Below are 19,415 nucleotides of genomic sequence, written 5' to 3'. Positions count from 1 at the left end.
TTCAGCCATCTGTCCTAATGTCTCCTTCTTTGACTTGGTGTCAATTTTTGTCTGGTTACGCTCCTGTGAAGCACCTTGGGACATTTGACTACATTAAAGGTGCAATATAAATGCCAGTTGTGTTATTGCTGTTGTTTCAGGAAACACCATAATGTTAATATCATTTATTTATCAAAACATTGATCCAACCCATTACATGGTGTGGAGATGCCGGAGTTGGACTGGGGTGGACAAATGCAAGAAGTCACACAACACCAGGTTATAGTCCAACAGCTTTATTTGAAATCACAAGCTTTCGGAGCGCTGCTCCTTCTTCAGGTGAAGTGGAGAAATGCATAAAGACACAGCTTATATAGTCAGAGAATCATGTCAGATGTTTACAGGTAACCTTTCCAACTGCCATTTATCACACCTCGGCAGAGAGATAATCACAGCAGTCAAAGGTGTGAATGGTGTCCAAACAGGTCAGTCAGGGAAACATTACATCAAAGAACGGTGGCATAGTGGTTAGCACTGTTGCCTCACAGCGCCAGGGACCCGGGTTCGAATCTGGCCTCGGGCGACTGTCTGTGTGGAGTTTGCACATTCTCCCCGTGTTTGCGTGGGTTTCCTCCGGGTGCTCCGGTTTCCTCCCACAGTCCAAAGATGTGCGAGTTAGGTTGATTGGCTATGATAAATTGACCCTTAGTGTTAGGGGGATTAAATACGTGGGGTTACGGGGATAGGGTGGGATATGTGTTGGTGTAGGGGTTACAGGGATCGGGTGGGATATGTGTCGGTGCAGGCTCGATGGGCCGAAATGGCCTCTATCTGCACTGTGGGGTTTCTGTGATTCTGTGAATGAGGTGGGGTCACAAGGGGACCCCACCTCATTGTTCTTTGATGTAATGTTTCCCTGACTGACCTGTTTGGACACCATTCACACCTTTGACTGCTGTGATTATCTCTCTGCCGAGGTGTGATAAATGGCAGTTGGAAAGGTTACCTGTAAACATCTGACATGATTCTCTGACTATATAAGCTGTGTCTTTATGCATTTCTCCACTTCACCTGAAGAAGGAGCAGCGCTCCGAAAGCTTGTGATTTCAAATAAAGCTGTTGGACTATAACCTGGTGTTGTGTGACTTCTTACAACAACCCATTACATGCAGTGCCCATGAGACTGGTACCGTAAGCGTTTGGGTATCGTAAACATGTCATCTTGATTGCTCATGCAAGCCTAAGCAAGACTAGATAAATGTCCCTAAGGGAGTTCCGGTGCGCTGTATCTTTATATGGTTAATTTCGTCTCCCTAACATGATGCTATTACATCAGCGCATCCTACCTATGTCTAATGGATACGTGAGTTCATTTGCCTAGCACGTCACTACGTCCAATGGCATTCCTATATTCTTCTCCCAAACGTGCCTGCAGAATGTCGTCGATCTCAGATCATTGTTCTTTCTACATGAGTAGCCACACCTGTCAGACGTGGTCTTCACTCTCTTATCTATTCTTGATATATTCCACAGTGTGTTCTATATATGCCTTACACTCCCTTCCTACACCTGAGCTATATGGCACAATGCCTGCTCGTTAACATTCCTTTCTCATCTCTTCCCATAGACTGTTATTGGGTCTTGCCTGACACAGCACTCAAACACTTACCTCGTCCTGATTAGCCCCTACAGCTACTACAGAATTGGTTTAATGTGTACACATGACTACGGCTAATTTACCTAGTGTGCCGAGCCTTACACCACCATATGTTCTTTGTTTTGTGTCATTACATGAATATAATAAGTTGTGCCGATTGAAGTAAGTGACTCTGATCATACCCATTACTCGGTACATTTTATCTTACTGTGGAATAAAGCAGCTTACAATATGAACCAAACGTGGCCTCATCTAGTGTTAACTTGGTTTGCCTTCAGAGGGATTGAAAAAATACACATACCTAAGACATGGAGATCTGGTCCACCTGACAAGGGCGTTTCATTGTTCCACTCAAGAGCCCTGCTATTGTACAAGTAGCTATAGGGAAGTGTGAGTTAACTGCCATAAGAGAAAGGCACTCAGACCACTCCCGGGAGCAACTGCCATCACTGAACCCAAGAAGGTATATATAGCAGACCTGAATTCATAACAAGTAGACTGCAAGATGTACAGACATGCTTTTAAAACATCACAGAAGGAAGCAAGTGACTCCTTAATTTGGACCTGCTGCTGTAGCTTTCTCTGTTTCAAAGCAGTATTGCTAATTTCCTTATAGGACCAGCCAGCTTGCTGCATTGCAAATCTACATTAGTGGCTTCTCACCAACCACCATTTCTGCTGTTCAGTCATCACCTCTGTTCTGTTCCTCAAATTGGTCTCCCTCCTCAATGCACTATGATCTTCTTCCAGTGTGCAAGTTTCTGTCTTGGTGCCTGCTTCAAGGAGAGGTGGTGACAGTTGGTTCTCAGGTAGCTGGTGTTTCTTGACTTCAGTTGCAGGGTGATTGTACTCTTGCTTTATGAAAAGAACAGATACACTATGAGTGAATAAGTATACTTATTCAGTGGGCACTGCATTATCATTACATGCTCTATTAAGTGGTTGGACACAATCACTTTCTGTGTTGTACAATCACTGTGTGGGTGTCGTGTAGAATGTCATGCAAATCATAGACTATTTGAATAATATAGAATGAACCAAAAATTCTCTGCTGTCGTCTAAACTCCATAGATCACACAACTTTCAAGCTATTTCTCCCAAATGGCTCGGCAATAACTTATTCATATGGAGGTCCATGGATTAAGGTATTCAGGTCCACCTGTACCACCTTGCACCCTCTGACCATGTGCCAGTGTTGCCTCTAACTATGAGCAGTATGAATTAAGACACAGTGATTTAGCGCATGACATATATAATGTATTTTGCATAACTGTGCTATTTTCACTAGCAGTACACTTGCTACATTGTTGTTAATACTTCTTTGCTTAAATTTTCTACAGCTACAACTTTCCATTATGTCCTGTGCTTCTAACTTACAGTAGTATTCGTGCCATACCTTTGTATGTACTCGTTTAAGTGTATGTAATTGTTTGCTCCCTTCTGTCCATGTCCTTTGAGTTGTTGACAGTATTCACTGCACAATGACATATTCCCACACTTATCTTACTCTTTACATATTTGAGGAGCAATTCTTCCCAGTCAAATATACTCTTATAATACTCAATTACAGGATTCATAAGGACTTGCAATTGGTGCCAAAACTAGATTGTTTCCTGATAGCATAGACCTGTTCTCTAGGATCATTCCACAGTTGGATTAATACACTTTCTGGCATTTATACTATTTAAGTAATTTTTTAGCTGCTTCATAAATGCTTTAGGTTCATTGTTTCAGGTGCATTATGATTATCTGCTATTTTTTAATTGAAGTTAATTGTTCCCATTTTCAGGAATTGCATGTTTCATTATTCTCAGCTAACAAATATGCATTTATCCAATTTTTCAGAAAAAATAGGAATTTTGACCTCTGTGTCTGAACTGCACAATATGAAATATTATTATTCGTTTGAATTAATTAAAACTGTAGCAGCAATAAGTGGACATATTACCTGACAGTTTGGTCTCTAATTATCATTCAACCAAAGTCAACATTTTTAATAAATCTAATAAATATTAACTTATCCCTAACACAATTCCCCTGAAATAGAAAAAGAAACGGTTTCCTGTTCAATAGCTTCTGCTATATTTATTGAATTTAAAAAGAATTAATTTTGATCAGTTGATTCCTAATAACATATATCATCCAAATATTATCCCGTTATATCTGACAAAACCATTTGAGATAATTTGTTGAAGGTGAAGAAATATCTGAGACTTCTATGTGGTTCATTTTGACCTTTTTTAATATTAGAAAATTAATTTCTAAGCAGAAACAAATGTATTAGGTCTGTCAAAAAAGATGAATACAATCCCTTAAAGCCATTTTGTCTTTAATTCATCAGCGTGCACGCTTGCAGGTTGACATATACAAGTCTACTGTCAGAACTTCAGATATTTTTAAGAAATGGTGTTGCATATGAAATATAAATAAGCTGTGATATGTGAAAATTTAATTTATCCCTGAACACATCCTGAATTAGCCGAGCTTATGAACATACCCTTTGTATTTTATGTCTGTCTATGCTGTGCCGTACTATACCAGAGGCGGAAATTGCACTTTATATTTCAGATTTGTCCTTTTTCCATTACCTGAGGAAATTTGCCGATTAGAAGAGTTTTACCTCTATTAAGTCTGAATCTCCTTCAAGCTGCTGATAGACTGGCCCTAACAGCAGCCGCTTTACTTCTTTACAGGCACCATCCATCAGCCTGACATGGCTGCCGATGGGCCAGTCATATTGTCTATATTTCATACACAAACATCAGAGCTGCTGACAGCACTTTGCACACTAGGAAATTGCTTCTGCTGTGAACTGAATTTAAAACAGAGTTGCTTGTGCTCCAGTACGTGTTTATGACCCTTAGGAGTAGAAGTGCTGTCGTGAATAGATAATGTCGTGATGTTCATGTATAGTATCTATCACTTGTTTTTGAGCTACAATTTTCAGTGCAGTTCTTTTTATTGATTAGAACTTCAAGTTTTTTTCATTCCTTCCAACTAAAGAAGTTTTATTCTCATAAAGAGATCTTGGGCTTTTCAAAATCTGGATTTTACTTTATTTATATATGGTGACAGATATCGCCGAGGAGGGGAAGATCATTATTTATTACTCAAAAGTTCAGAACAAATATATTAAAAAAGGGTATTATGTAAAATCCTGCATTGCAGAGCCCAGTCCAGTGATGTAGAAAGCTCAATATAGCTGTTGATACAGATAAACTCTTAATGCATCTGCACTACTTTCCAAGATAACTGCTGAAAGAACATTGGAAAATGTGTTATGAGGAAAGCCTATTTAAAAGCAGAGGAAAGTACTTCAAAAAAGAGAATGTTTTTGTATGCACTTTATGTAAGATTTCTTTATGTTTTCATAATAAATGTCAGTATGGTAAGATAATGTTCCTGTTTGGCTCATTGAATAAAAATTAGCACATTATCCTCTGTATTTGGAGTCCTATCATTTGCAGGTAATTACAGTTTCAGTAAACTCTCTCCATAGCTGATGCACAAGTGACACTTCTGGGAATTAAGCATCAAGACGATTTCTATAAAGTATCTATTGCATCATTTCATATTTCACCCCAAACCACAAAATGATGAATTTAATGTGACTGTAAGTCGCAACTCCCTTAAAATTCATACACCATACCAATTCTCAGAATTTCACAGCCAACCAGTTATCACAGTTTACTTTGATTCCCATTTGGATTAATCTCCCAAAGCCTTGACCTTTATTTATTCAGGAAGGCAAAGTTAAGTCTTTTCATAAAACATTGCAGCTTTGGAGCTTGTTTATGTATTTTCAAGTTACATTTGGTACTGACTTTTATCCTCTCCAACAGAAAGCAAGCATGGAATTCTACATTGACATCCATGCTCATTCAACTATGATGAATGGATTTATGTATGGAAACATCTTTGAGGATGAAGAGAGATTCCAGAGGCAAGCAGTCTTTCCCAGGCTTCTTTGCCAAAATGCTGAGGATTTTTCTTTTGTAAGCAGTTTTTCTTTAATTACTAGAATTGTTATTTAAACGGCTTACCAGATTTTTACAGATTTGTTTTCACTTCAGCAAAGGCAACTTTCTTAGCTTGAGGTTTTGCCTATTTAGGAAATATTTCATTCATACATCAGTACAGTACTGTGTTTCAGATTTACTGGATATGCCTTTGCTAAAGTAACTCCCATTACATAATAATTAGTAAGTAACCATCAGGAAGAATTTATTTGGATCTTTGGTATAGCTAAATCATCAATACATTTTTTAAGGTTTGCTCTGGTTGGTATTTCTGAGAAAATTGCAAACATGATCAGAAAGAATACGTTTATGATTTTGCTGGAAGTGCTGACCAGAGGTAATCCTCATGGACACATTTATGGTGTTGCTACACATAGCACCCTTAGTAATTCCTTTCCCTATATCATTCTTGTTATAAATCTCATCATTCATCAAGAAACTACTCGTGAAATAACGCTGGACGGCCAGCTGGTGGCGCCGTCCAAGGAGTATAAATACTCGGGCGTTGGCCCCAGCTTTCAGGGACATTTTGTAAGACAAGGAACTAGTGAAGTACAACTAGACCTCCATGTTCTGAAACAAGTTGATTAAAGCCTTGCTTTATGCTCAAACCAAGTGCATAGTGAGTTTTATTACGTCAATTCTTAATTAGAATTATTCCAGTCTTTGGTAAAATGTTTTATTCTCATTGCAGTTTCACAATGATTGGATTTGTTTACGTCAAAGTAAATCTTTTCTCTCAGATCTTGAAATTTCTGGGGCCCACTCCACTGGTACAAGTATGGTGAAGCAGAACCCCCATCACCCTAACCTAAAGTTGATGACTCCAAACCTAAATTGTGGGGATGCGGTCATTCGTATGGCTGGGGCAGATGCATTGGACCAGCAAGGAAGCTTCAGTGATGCCAGCCCTGATACGCCCTTGGAAGGTGGAGTAGCCCACTGCTGCTCCACCTGGGATGTCCAAAGGTACTTCTGGGCCAAAGATAAACCCTAAAAAAAATTGTTCAGCTCCTAGCTAAGCCTTTGTTCTTGCAAACTAAAGGTAATCATCTGGGTTTAATTATCTTCGTTAAGTATAGGTTTGAGGTCGTTCTAAAGCCACAAGTGAACTTATACCAACTCTCAGTCCGCGTAAGTTGAGGCTACTGACGACATAATGTGCAAAATGCCCACGCCCTCCCCTCACTGGAATTCAAAGTGTCAATGTTAACTTGGTGGAATCTTGATGTAACCAAGTTGTGTGTCAAATTTCTACCCTCTCCCAGGCATAAATCGTCTTTTCTTCCCTCTTGGACCCCAGGAATTTCCAGGCCTCAGAGCTTATTGAGTAAGGGTATAATTTTTCCACCTTCATAAAAGTGATAATGCACTTATTTAATGTATTATTTTTCACAAAATTACCCTCCAGCATTCCCATTAAGTGAGATGGAAGCTAATTTTTAAGTTGCTGCCAATGCCACTCTTGAATTGGCTGCCAGAAAGTGCATGAACTGACCAAGCATACTCAGCTTCTAATTTTCACTCTTATTTAGCAGAGGAATCTCCTCCAGTGTAGATCAGTACATTAAATGTACAATACATTAAGTCATAGACATCAATCCAACAACAAGCTAGTTTTTCTATAAATGGGCAGTGGAAAATTTACATGGTAAGGGAGCCATTGTCTGCCTGTTCTACTGAAGTACTGTGTTGATCTGTTTCCATGAGGGGTATCTGGTGCTTTTTTGTTTGACTTTAGTTATTTTTTATTTTACACAAAAACATAAGGTGGTCAAATTTCTTCAGTCTTTTCAACATAATAACACCATATTCAGGGAATGGAAGTTAGGATGTGACCCAATTATGTTGGTTCGCTGCCCCGTTTTCTGCCTGTCAAAATTTCTGGCACATAATACACCCATCCACAAATGGGTGGGCACATGACAATGTGGGAATTATATTATATGACATAATTCTCACATTTGCAATGTTGAGGCACAAGGGATGCCTCTGCTTCCCTGGTGTCCAGCATTGCTAGGGCAGCAGAAGCATTAAGTGCATGATTGTGGCACAAATATTAGCCTCTCCTTTTTCTTTGAATTTCTCCAGGCTGGCACTATTTCACTGTGGCCAAGCCCCACAGTGAGTTTCATGAGGTCGGAACTCCAGTTGAACCATTAATAGTGTCGGTACCTGACCCATCCATGCAAATGTCCCTGCCCTCAGACCAGTTCAGGGATGCAACTAATGGGTGGTGGATGAACCATTACTTCCCAGATTTACGTTTGAAAGGTCTCACACGCAAGTTAGGTCTCATGAACTCTTAACAGAAGTTCTGTTCTGCTGAAGTAGTAATGAGGTCAGCTTCTACATGATTGTGTCCAAGCAGATGGTAGCAACAAGAGTCAAAAAGCAAATTACCATTATTGCCAATCTATCTCCTTACAAACCAGAATCCCTTCTTCTCCAAGCAACAGAGGCACCTCTTTACTCCTACAAGTAAAGGGAAACTACAAGTCTGTCTACAGGGTATTTCAGCATTGCTGGTGGTAAAATGCCAAATCATAGACTCATGTTCCCTTACCCTAGCACCTCGGAGATGGAGTGGGGGGGGGGATTAACTTCCACATTCAAAAAAATCATTATTTAAACTCCATTTGTGTGTATGATTAATCACTTAACATTGTGCTGTACCAAAAGTAACTAAATACTTAGTGCTAGTACTGAATGTACTAACATAGCTACCAAACAGCAAAATAGTAGAAAAGTGCTTTGCCAAAAGCACTAAAGCACATTTATAATTCATTTTTTATATTTGAGTTCTTTTTCGTTTACAATGATATTTGCAAAACTCTGTATATTCTCCCCGGAATGTTTTGACTGCTTCTTTAATAATGTTCTGAATGTGCTGTGCCAAGACTTTCACAAAGGGATTTTTATGGGTGTTGCTGTATTTCTAGTTGAATGTTTAATATGCAGATTGCAACTCTGCAAAAGCCTGGAGCACATAGATTTGAAGTTGACTCTTAGATTGGACATGTCACTGAAGTGTAGCATTTTACCTTGAGGGGAGAAAAACCTGATCTAGTGCATTACACTCACAGCCTGAGCACCAGGTTGGCAGTGGAGTCAAAGTCTTAGCAAAGACAACAGTTCTGGAAAGGTACACACAGACAAAAATACCTAGGAGAAAGGGAAATAGATATCTGGATGTTAGAGGGAGAAGTCAAGAAAATTGTATACAACAAAGTAATTTGAAATTTGCTCAAATCCATTTTCTATGATCCTCCCTGCTTCAACAATGCAAACAGATGTGCCCCGATTTTAACCTAAACCACCCGGTGAGAGTGAGGTGGGTTTAGGCCAAATGCTCGATTTATAAGCCACCCGATTTTATGCTCCATTGATTTCAGTAGAGCCAATAATCGGGCGTGCTTGCGCCGAGTATGTTAATGAACCCGTGGATCAATTTTCATTGATAGTTGGCCTCTCTGTTCTGGCACTCGCTGGCTGTGCAGGCCCAGACTAATTTCTAGGCCAGAGTGAGAAGAACTGAGCCTTACATAGTTCTGCTGTGGCCTCATACAACAATGACCATTGGATCTTTTTGGTCGCATCAATAATAACAACTTGCATTGATACAGCGACTTCAACATCACAAAACATCCCAAAGCGTTTCATAGGAGCATTATCAAAAAAAATTTGACACCAAACCACGTAAGGAGATATTAGGAGAGATGAGATAGGTTTTAAGGAGCATCTTAAAGGAAGAGAGAGATGTAGAGGCACGGAGAGGTTTAGGGAGAGAATTCTAGAGCTCAGCGCTGAATTTTATGGACAGGTGGGTTGGCATATATCCCTTTCATGTGGTGTCCGACTATATAGGGAATGTTACCAGTGTGCCAATCAGCAGTAGATTGAGAATGGAACCAGATTTTGTAGAAGTTCTGATCATTCTGCCGGGAGTGCATGATTTTTCAGACTTCCAAAGTGTAATGATGCAAATTGATGGAATTAACGGGAGGAAAGGGAGTGGTCATCTGTTTTAACATTGCAGATGAATTTCCTCAGAGATTCTCCCACTCCGCTGCCATAACTTTGCCTGAAGTACAGTGGAAACCCCGAGAGTGAGAGAAGCTCCGAGGAAATTCACCCCCATTATTTCTAAGTCACAATGGTTAACTGTTCATGGGCTACAGGTTGAATATTGAAAGCTAAAAATTCCTAATTTGTATTTAAAATGGCATACATAAACAATTTGGGGGCTAAATTCATTGAAAGTATTGTAGGCAGCACACGTCATTCGTGCTACCTGCTAATTAACATGATTGAAGCACTGTGCCCAGTGCTGAGAGTGTTGCTGTTTGACTGAGCGCTCAACAGGGGGCTCAATTTTGTGGGAAGTGTGATCTCTATTTAAAGGTAGCCTGCAGTTTAAAACGCAGTCTGCACTTCTTAAAGGGGAGGTGCTTTTTGAAATAAGTACCTCAATGTAATTGTTGCAAAGGAAAGTGAAAGATAGCTATGGCTGAACAAAGCAGAGAAAAGGCACTTAGGTTCTCAGACGCAGCACTGGCGCCCTTAGTGCAGGGGGTCGAAAGGAGGATACAGGTTCTCTACCTGCAAGGGGCCATGGGACCCTCCTAACTGACTGTAAGAAGGCAGTGGGAGCAGATTGCTGAAGAGGTCAGTGCCATCAGTCTTTTCCCCAGGTGGTCAAAGTCAGTGAATGCATCCTCAAATACCATATCCCACCAACAGCACTATTAGCCTCACACACTGCTCAAAGCACCACGCGCCCATCACTCACCTACCAACCTCTGTCAATCATGATTCATATCTCACAATTATATCTTCACCTCACCTTCACACATGTGCCAGTGTTGCAAGCCTCACACCCACATCTCACACCTTTCACACACTGCCAGCAATTCAACCATGACATCCACATCACCCAAACACATTGCACCACACTCACTGACACACTTCCCTTTCTCTTGCAGGCCAAGGTGGTGCATAACTGGCGCCAGCAGCAGCTAACTGGCAGGGGCAGGCATGGCTGCTTAGCCTGACCCAGCTGGAGGAGACAGTGCTAGACATCATTGCAGGGGCCATCACTGAGGTCATGGTGATCGGCAAGGCTGAAACCATTGATGATGGTATGCTCATACCTAATCCTCCTTCTCACATCCCACTTCCCCCTCATCCCACAATTTCTTCTCACTTACAAGCTGCTGTTGGTGTAAGCATGCACATCTTGCTTCCCCACCCCCCAAATCATATCAACCCTGCCCTTGTGCCTTTCTCCTTTCAGATACCCAAGAACTCCAACCAACCTAGTCAGTGCAGGATGAACAAGTGGAGAGTGATAGCGAAGAAGAGACAACATCACTTGATCTGACACTCGCAGGCACCCACTCAGAAAATGGCACTATGTGTACTTTAGAGGGTAGTACAGAGGCAGGATCTGCATGTGGTGAGTCACTGGGCATGAGTGGCCTGCAGCCAGGGCAGTGGTAAAGGGTAATGCAGGTGCCAGCTCCCTGGCGGGCAAGGTTGCACACGTGTTCTGCTGCCGAGGACTCACATGAGGACTTTGGCAGTGCAGCCTTCAGAAGAAGGGTGATGTGCATGCACACAGAAATGTTTGGTGCATTGGTAGGCCTGCCAGAGCGCCTGTTGTCACTGTTAAGGAGCATGGAGGAGTCTGGCTCCAACCTTGTACAGGGCTTTGCGCAGAGCTTGGAGTCCATGATTTCTAGGATGGAAGTGATGAGCAATTCCGTTAGCACACTTGTGGACCCAACCATGATGCAGGGCAATGTCTGAGCTTCCATTGCAGCACAAGTGGAAGTGACCCAACGTCTGAGTGCTGCAGTGGAAGCTCAGACTTCTGTCATGCAAGCTCAGCTTGCTGCCACGCAAGCTCAGACTGCTGCCATCGTGGCTGCATTTTCCAGTGTCGAAACGGGTTTGCAGGGCATCGCAGCAATCCAGCAATCTGTCCTCCAACAGATTACCAGGATTGCTGAGGCACCGCCCCGGGGGAGTGGCAGTGGCTCCATGGAGCACGAATCTGCTGTCCTCTCTCAGGATGACAGCATTCGTATTTCCACCACTTCCACTCTGCCAGTGCCCTTGCTGTTGCCCGTCAGCCAGCCAGCCCAGGCTGCTGCCGCCCATGCCGAGGTGCTGCAGGCTACAGCCGGGCCTTCTAGGCCCAGAGCTGCTTGAGGTCATCCTGCAAGGCCATATGCAATCTCACCCACTGAAAGTCAGCAGCCTTCCACCAGCCATGCTGCAGCCACTTGGGTAGCACTTCGTAGGAGCACTAGGATAGGCAAAGGCACACAATAGACAGGCACTAAGGGAATGTACAAGGATGATTAGTTGACTTTGTTATGTAGTTTTGGAATTAATCATTTATAAGTTATGTTTGGAATGTTTGTTTTGTGGTGGCTTTCATTTCAGCATTGTAGCCAAGAGGACGCCGTGATGTTCCGTGCCCAAGGGATGGTAAGGTGGGGAAGTGTTGAGCAATGGAGATCTGGGATTTTATTCAGGGGAAGTGGAGTCTGATGATGTGCACATGGACAGCTTGTCTGGAACGTGGATTTGCAGGTTGCCCCCTCCCTTCCTCCACCTCCCCTCAACCTCTTCCTCTTCCTCCTCCTCCTCCTGCGGTGGTCGTGGAACCCGTGGTGGCAAGGGCTGCGCCCTCATGCTGGGCAAGTTGTGGAGGATGCAGCAGACCACTATGAATTGGAACACCCGCTCCAGTGAGTACTGGAGAGCTCCTCCCGAGCGGTCAAGGCAGCGGAACCGTTGTTTGAGCACCCCGATGGTCTGCTCGATGAGGTTTCTCGTGGCAGCATGGCTCTCATTATATGAGTGCTGGCCATGAGTGGTGGGTTTGCGGAGGGGAGTCACCAGCCAGGTGTAGAGCGGATAGCCTTTGTTGCCTAGCAGCCACCCTCGGGTTCCACAGGGTGGCTGGAAGATTGCTGGCACGGTGGACTAGTGCAGGATGAAAGCATCATGACTGCTGCCAGGATACTGGACATTCACGATCATGATGTGCTGGGCGTGGTCGCACACCAACTGCACATTAAGTGAGTGGTACTCTTTGCGGTTATGGAACATTTCACCATTGATATGCGGCGCTCGCAAAGCCACGTGTGTGCAGTCAATGGCGCCCTGCACCATGGGAAGATCGATATCCTGGCAAAGCCACATGCGCATGCCTCCTGCTTCTCTCTGTTTAGGAAGAAGACAATCAAGTTCCCTCTCCTAGCGTACAGAGTCTCTGTGACCTCCTGGATGCAGCGATGGACGGTGTAAGAATTCTTAAGGATTCGGACTTGATACCAAATGGTTACAGTAAATCTTTTATTAGCACACACAACAGAGATCAAGACCTTTGAGTGAATGATGGCAGTAATTTACAGTTCTGAATGGTTATTACCCATTCAGTCGCTGGACAGAGTAGCGTGCGTCGTCTTCTTCTTTAGCATTACATCCACCTACACAAGCGCGACATCCCTCGTGGATCTTCTAGCTGTTCGCAATCCCTCTTCCTTTATCCTTCAAAGTTACGATCACTTGACTAACAAAACCAATCGTGTCTGTTCATGCCAGGTTCACTTAACAAGCAAGTCGACACGTAGGCACATATCTTCGTCTAGCATCTTGAACAAAGATACTCTAATGTCTCCTTCTGTTCCTCTCGACCTCGTGTGTGACATAGGCTTCGCAATGACATAGGCTTTGCCACAGTTTTAATCGATAACAGGATGTAGCCGTGGTTTACAGCTTACTTTTGCAAAAAACTGCCCATTTAGCAAGATAGCTTATAGTTTTTGCATTAACCCTTTACATTCTGACAACGGTGAGCTGCAAGATGGAAGGATCCGTTGATGGAAACGTTCAGGGCCACGGTCACCTTGAGGGCCACTGGCAGCACCATCGTCGCCCTACTCTGAGGCTGCAGGTCTGGTTCCAAGAGGTGGCAGAGTTCTGTGACCACCTCCTTGGTAAAGTGGAGCTGTCAAACACACTGCTCCTGGTTTAGGTGCAGGTAAGGGTTATGCTCCCTGAAGACCCTAGGTGGGCAAGGCCTCCTGCTGAGAGCCCTCCTCCCCCACCTGCTACTGCTCCCTCTGCGAGCAGCTTGTCTTCTTTGCTGTCTCTGCTCCATCTCCCTGTCATGCTACAGCGCAAGGGGGAACTGCAACTATAGCCCCCATGACTATAAGTGGTGTAATCAGAGGTCTTCCAGTAGCAGCCAATGCCTTCCCAACGTCCAGTATCACTCCCTGCACACTTTAACAACTTTATAAATGTCTTCCAGCAACCCAGTATTCATACAAATTCTGCAAGAGTCAGTACAAGAAAAATAATCAACTTACCTGCAAGTTCGATTTTTCCATTTGAATAGCGCTGGTGGGTCCCTCGTGCAGCTGAAAGCACATTCAGCTGTGTGTCTTTAGGAGAGGGTGTTGAATGGAGCAGTGACGTCAAAAATGGCAGCTTGTGCGTCAAATCAGCGTTACACACTGACTGATGTCACGATGTGCCTACTCTGCATACTGCCGGCATACGCACATACCACCCAAGCTATCGTCCTCACCAAGATGGCGCACAATGCGGGCTGCGCCAGAAGTGGGCAGAAGTGAGGCGGATGACATTTTAAAAAAAGGCCATAACTACTGGCACTAAGGTGCCCAGTTTCGTGACCATAGAAAATGCCGGTCAGACAGTGCTTCCCACTGTGTTTGGTCATGAGACTGTTGACAATCATGAGTTAAAATCTCCCGGGCCTCATGCTGAGAAGAGCTGAATGGTTTCCTTTCCACCTCAACCCCCTGCCACACCAATCCTGCTCACCATTAAAATCACCCCCTACATATTTCTATGATATACCAGCAGTCATTTTACTGTGGAGAACAGAATTAAACAGACACATCAAAGACTGCTATATGGTACAGATTGTTGCTGACATTATAGCAAAGTGAATGTTATATTATCTGTCTTTAGAAATTAGCTTGAGGGCTTTTTTTTAATAGTCATGACAGCTTATATATCAGTGCATTGTCGAGTCTTAATGCCACATTACTTTAAAAACAAAAAGGACATTATGGAGATTACAATGACAAGCATTTGAGCAACTCAATAATTGACTTGTCTGACCTTAATTGCGATCCTTATATAACATGATTCTATTTTAACATACTTGAAAGAAGCATTAAAATTATTCTCCATCATGTATATCTACCTTCTGCAATTCTCTGTTTTAAATGCTGTCCCATAAATATGTGTTTTAGGGAGGTCATGGTTGAATTTTGTCACTAGCTAGCAAGATCTTGATTTCTTCTAGAAATGAATTGAAAAATGTTATTCTTTGACACAAATAACATCACATGAAACATAACACAATAATAAACAACATGAAATAACATTATAAAATTCATGATGCCCATTTATTTAAAATGAATTTTAGCAGTTGGTGGATGATAAATGCAGTTACTTTTTGTTTTATTATTCCCTTGGGTTAGATTTGTTCTCGGGGAAATCTCCAGCATAAGCTGGCAAATCTAACATGTATGGTCAGACCTCAGAATCAAAGCGGGAAATGTTCTTTGAAAGAATGCCTTCTGGTATCACTTACTCAAAACTGTGGCCCTCTGGGGGTAATTTTGGCAAAAACTGAAAAATATTTGTCACACGATGGCAATCTGTCTAATCAAATGTTGCACAGGGCTATCATTTTGAAGAAGCTTTATTTTAATTCCATATATCTAAGAGAAGCAAATAAATTTTAAGGTTTTCTACCCAAAACTATATACTTGAAAAAAACTTTGATCTTTTTGGTTATAAAAATATGATTTATAGTATGTTCAATATTCCATATTCAGAAACATACTTTTTAAATAATTATTATTTGAGCAAACTAAATAATGTTTTAGGGATTAGATTGTAAAAATATTTACTTGAATAAATATGAATTGTCATAAACCAGACTGAAGAAAATGAACCGATTTGCATAGTTTCATCAGATACCTTCTTTTCATCCAAGTACTGCCAGGATCTTACATTATTGCTTTTTGTTTAATGCACAAAATTGTCTTGTGATTGAATATGGCACAATATGACTAAAAGAAAGCAGCAATAGCAATTAATGACAGAAAGGTAAATAGAATGGATAGGGAATCATAACAATTAGAATCTCCAATAACTGCTTTCAGATATGCATTCTCCATATCAGAATTCTCCTTTTAATTCAGTTGGGTAAAATGTCAACTTAATTTAATATGGTTAGAATAGAGCTGTTTACTTTGCATCTGTTGTGTTTCAAATATCTGTTAACATTTCTGATTATCCAGCTTCTTGGTCTGCTACTAGTAGACAGAAATCGCTATATATAAAAGGATTAAAGCAAAAAGAAAATCAAAGTTAAAAAATAAATACTTTATGATTTTGTCATCTGATATTTGTATCTGTAAGTTCCACTTCAGTAAAGTAATTATAGGTAAATATTCCACAAGTAAGAGTGTCCTGTTTCAATGATTTCTTGGGGCAGATTAAGATTTCGAAGATATATTTGGGGACCAATGGTTTATGGAAATTAAACCACTGGCTGTCACAGACGACATAACTAACAAACACTGCTGGCAAAAGTGAGTTGTGTCACCCACCACACAAGTTTGTTGTCGAAGCCACTGATCCCAAACGTATATGTTATTTATCCAACAAAGGTGTTTAGTAAGTACAACATTTTCACTGATCATGATAACTCTGAGGAATATATATTCTTGCACAATCCTTTTTTAAACAAACACAAAATATAGTGTTTTCCAATTCTGTCTTTCAAAGGTATTGCTAAGGGAATTCTGCAACAGGGACATTTTCATTACAAGAGAGTGTGATTCAATTTTTATTGATTTCTCAACAATGTGGAATAGTTGCAGCATCGCAGTGTTGTGCAGTACAACTGTTAGTGATAGCATTATTTGCATTGATTTGTTTTTAAAGTTCTTAATTTTGAAATGTTTCATTTTTAGTCTAGTACTTGCTTTAACCGAGATGCTGTGAAGGCAGGAACAGGGCGTCGCTTCCTTGGTGGTCTTCTGGATGACACCTCCTACTGCTACACACTGGAAGTTTCCTTTTACAGTTATGTAGTAGGAGGAACTACCAGCACAGTTCCTTACACTGAAGAAGCCTGTATCCTTTTAATGTACAAAGTTTAATTAGATGTTATCCCATGAGTGAATACAATAACTGTCGGGGACAATGTCATTGCGAAGTTGTTTAACTGCAAGCAATAAGAGTTATCAATTAATCGAATCAAGTTAATAAACTGTTCTGATTATTACAGTTGCTGCCTTGAAAATATCTTCATGGCATAAAATGGTGAAGGCAACAAGTATATATAAAATCATGGAGGAACTAAATTGTAAAACAGATTAGCGGCTTTATCAAGAATATCTGCTTGATAAAACTTATCTATTTGGGGTTTAAGAAACCTGTCTACTTTATCAAAATTGTTCATGATGATTAATACCTTTTTCATTGGGAACCAACTATTACTTTAACTGGATACTATATTACAGCCAGTAAATTTGTGTTCAAAGTTAATATAAGTCCATAATTTTCTTGAGATGTTTAATAAAGGCATGATTTCAAATTCAAGTAATATATACACAACACCCAGCTCTACATCTCCACCGCCTCTTTCAACCCTTCATTACCTCTGTGTTGTCAGACTTCTTGTCCAACATCAAGTCTCAGGTGAGCCACCATATCCTCCAGTTAAACACTGTGAAGACCAAAGCCACCATCTTTGATGTTCACAACCTTGACATCCTATTCAATCCTACTGACATATCTGGGTGAAATTCAACTTTTGCACGGGTGCAAAATGGCCGGACTTCAATGCAGTGAAAAATTGAGTGGGGTGTATAACGGGCCACCGATCTGCTATCACCTGTTTTGTACCCCCACTAAAGTTGAATTTTACCCCATCCTCTCCATCGCAAAGCTCGCCTACTTCATCCCCTGCGTCAGCCCATCTGCTGCTGAAATTCTCATCCATGCCTTTCTCACTTCCAGATTTGACGATTCCAGTGCTCTCCCGGCTAGCCTCCTATCCTTCATGCTCTGTAAATTTCAGCTCATCATAAACTGTGCGTCCCACATCCTATCCCACACCAAGTCCTGCTCACCCATCATGCCTGTGCTCGCTGACCTACATTGACTCCCAGTCTTCCAATGTCTCCAATTTAATAATCTTGTCCTTATGTTTAAATCCCTTCATGACCTCTCCCCTTCCATTCTCTGTAACTTCATCCCTACAACTGCCTTCAAACTCACCGTTCCTCTGAATCTGGCATCCTTCCCCCACCATTGGCAGCCATGCCTACAGTTTCCTAGATCCCAATGTGATGAAATATTCCATTCTTCACTCATTGGTATTCTCTGCCTGTGACTGTGGTTGGTTTCAGTTTCATTTCCCTTACCTCAGTTCCGTTTCCTCACCATTGTATTGTACTGTGTGTAGGGCTCCGCCCATACCTGGCCCCTATGTAAGCTGGCCCAGCCTGCATCACATCCAGTACGGCAGACCTCTGGATGGAAGATACCTCTCCTCTGTGTGTTACCTTCTAAGTCAATAAAAGCCTTGTTTTGTTTCGCTAACATCGAGTCTCGGATTTATTGAGGCACATCAATTTTATTGACTTAATTTTCAACACAATGGATCAACTCTTGAAACCCGAACGTTTGGATTTGGACCAGCATGCTTCGGACGCATCGGCACGCTTCGGACACTGGTTTATGTGTATGGAATTCTTCCTGGACAATTCCGCAGCCGTCAAAGACGCTACTGACGCTGCGAGTATGAAACTCGGAATTCTGCGGAATTGGGTAAGCCACCGGGTTTACCCCCTCATCCAAGACGCCGACACGTACCCGGCCACCTGCGACATCTTAAAGGCGCATTACCAACAGCCTATGAATGAGGTGTATGCTAGGCATCTGCTCGCTACTCGCGCACAGCGACCTGGGGAATCGGTGGAGGAGTTCCTAGGCACCCTGAAAACGCTTGGCAAAGACTGCAAGTGCCAAGATGTAAAAGCCGCAGTGTACACTGACGAGCTTGTTCGCGATGCCTTTATCACAGGCCTCAGCTCCACTTACATCCGGCAGAGACTGCTGGAACAAACGGGATTGGACCTGAAACAGGCTGCGGACACAGCGCGATCCCTGGATGTGGCCCAGAGAAACTCGGACGCCTACACTTCAGCCCGCGCCGTCCACGCCACCACGTGTGCACCAAGGGTGCCGCCATCTTGGAAGGCATCTTCCCCGCCCGGCAGCCCGACACTGTCGGGGCCCCGCTCTCCCCCCAGAAGCCCTACGACAGCCACGACGCATCGGGGACCCAACTGCTACTTCTGCGGGCAGCCGAAGCACACCAGAAACCTGTGCCCGGCGAAAGGCACCACCTGCTTTAAGTGCGGTAAGAAGGGGCACTTCGGGAAGGTGTGCAGAGGGAACCCCGCCGGAAAACCCGCCACCGCCGCGTGTGCGCCGTGGGAGCGGCCATCTTGGACGCCATCTTGCCCGACCTCGTGGGGTCCGCCATCTTGTGAGCAGACAGCGTGGATGCCATCTTGTCTCGATCAGGGCCCTACAGTGGCATCGGTCACAGTGGACCAGACCAGGCCGCACCCGCTATCCAAATCAATGGTGGACATCGAGGTAAACGGGTGCGGGGT

At 42.6% G+C, this 19,415-nt stretch overlaps 1 protein-coding gene across 1 annotated transcript in view; it reads left to right on the top strand.

The window, feature by feature from the left end:
- The window catches only part of LOC147122127 (cytosolic carboxypeptidase 6-like), a 112,378-nt gene extending 94,045 nt beyond the window's left edge, over positions 1-18,333 (top strand). Inside the window, exons 4-5 of the mRNA XM_085978222.1 lie at positions 5,479-5,631; positions 16,698-18,333. Coding sequence (XP_085834348.1) covers positions 5,479-5,631; positions 16,698-16,886 — 342 coding nt within the window. The 3' untranslated portion in view covers positions 16,887-18,333. The remainder of the gene's footprint in view (positions 1-5,478; positions 5,632-16,697) is intronic.
- Positions 18,334-19,415: the final 1,082 nt, after the last annotated feature.

This window comes from Somniosus microcephalus, chromosome 3, assembly GCF_052327205.1.
Source record: "Somniosus microcephalus isolate GS21.2 chromosome 3, FLI_Smic_1.0, whole genome shotgun sequence".
Lineage (NCBI taxonomy): Eukaryota > Metazoa > Chordata > Chondrichthyes > Squaliformes > Somniosidae > Somniosus > Somniosus microcephalus.
Note: the sequence above shows the minus strand (reverse complement) of the source record. Positions and strands in the feature narration are given on the sequence as shown.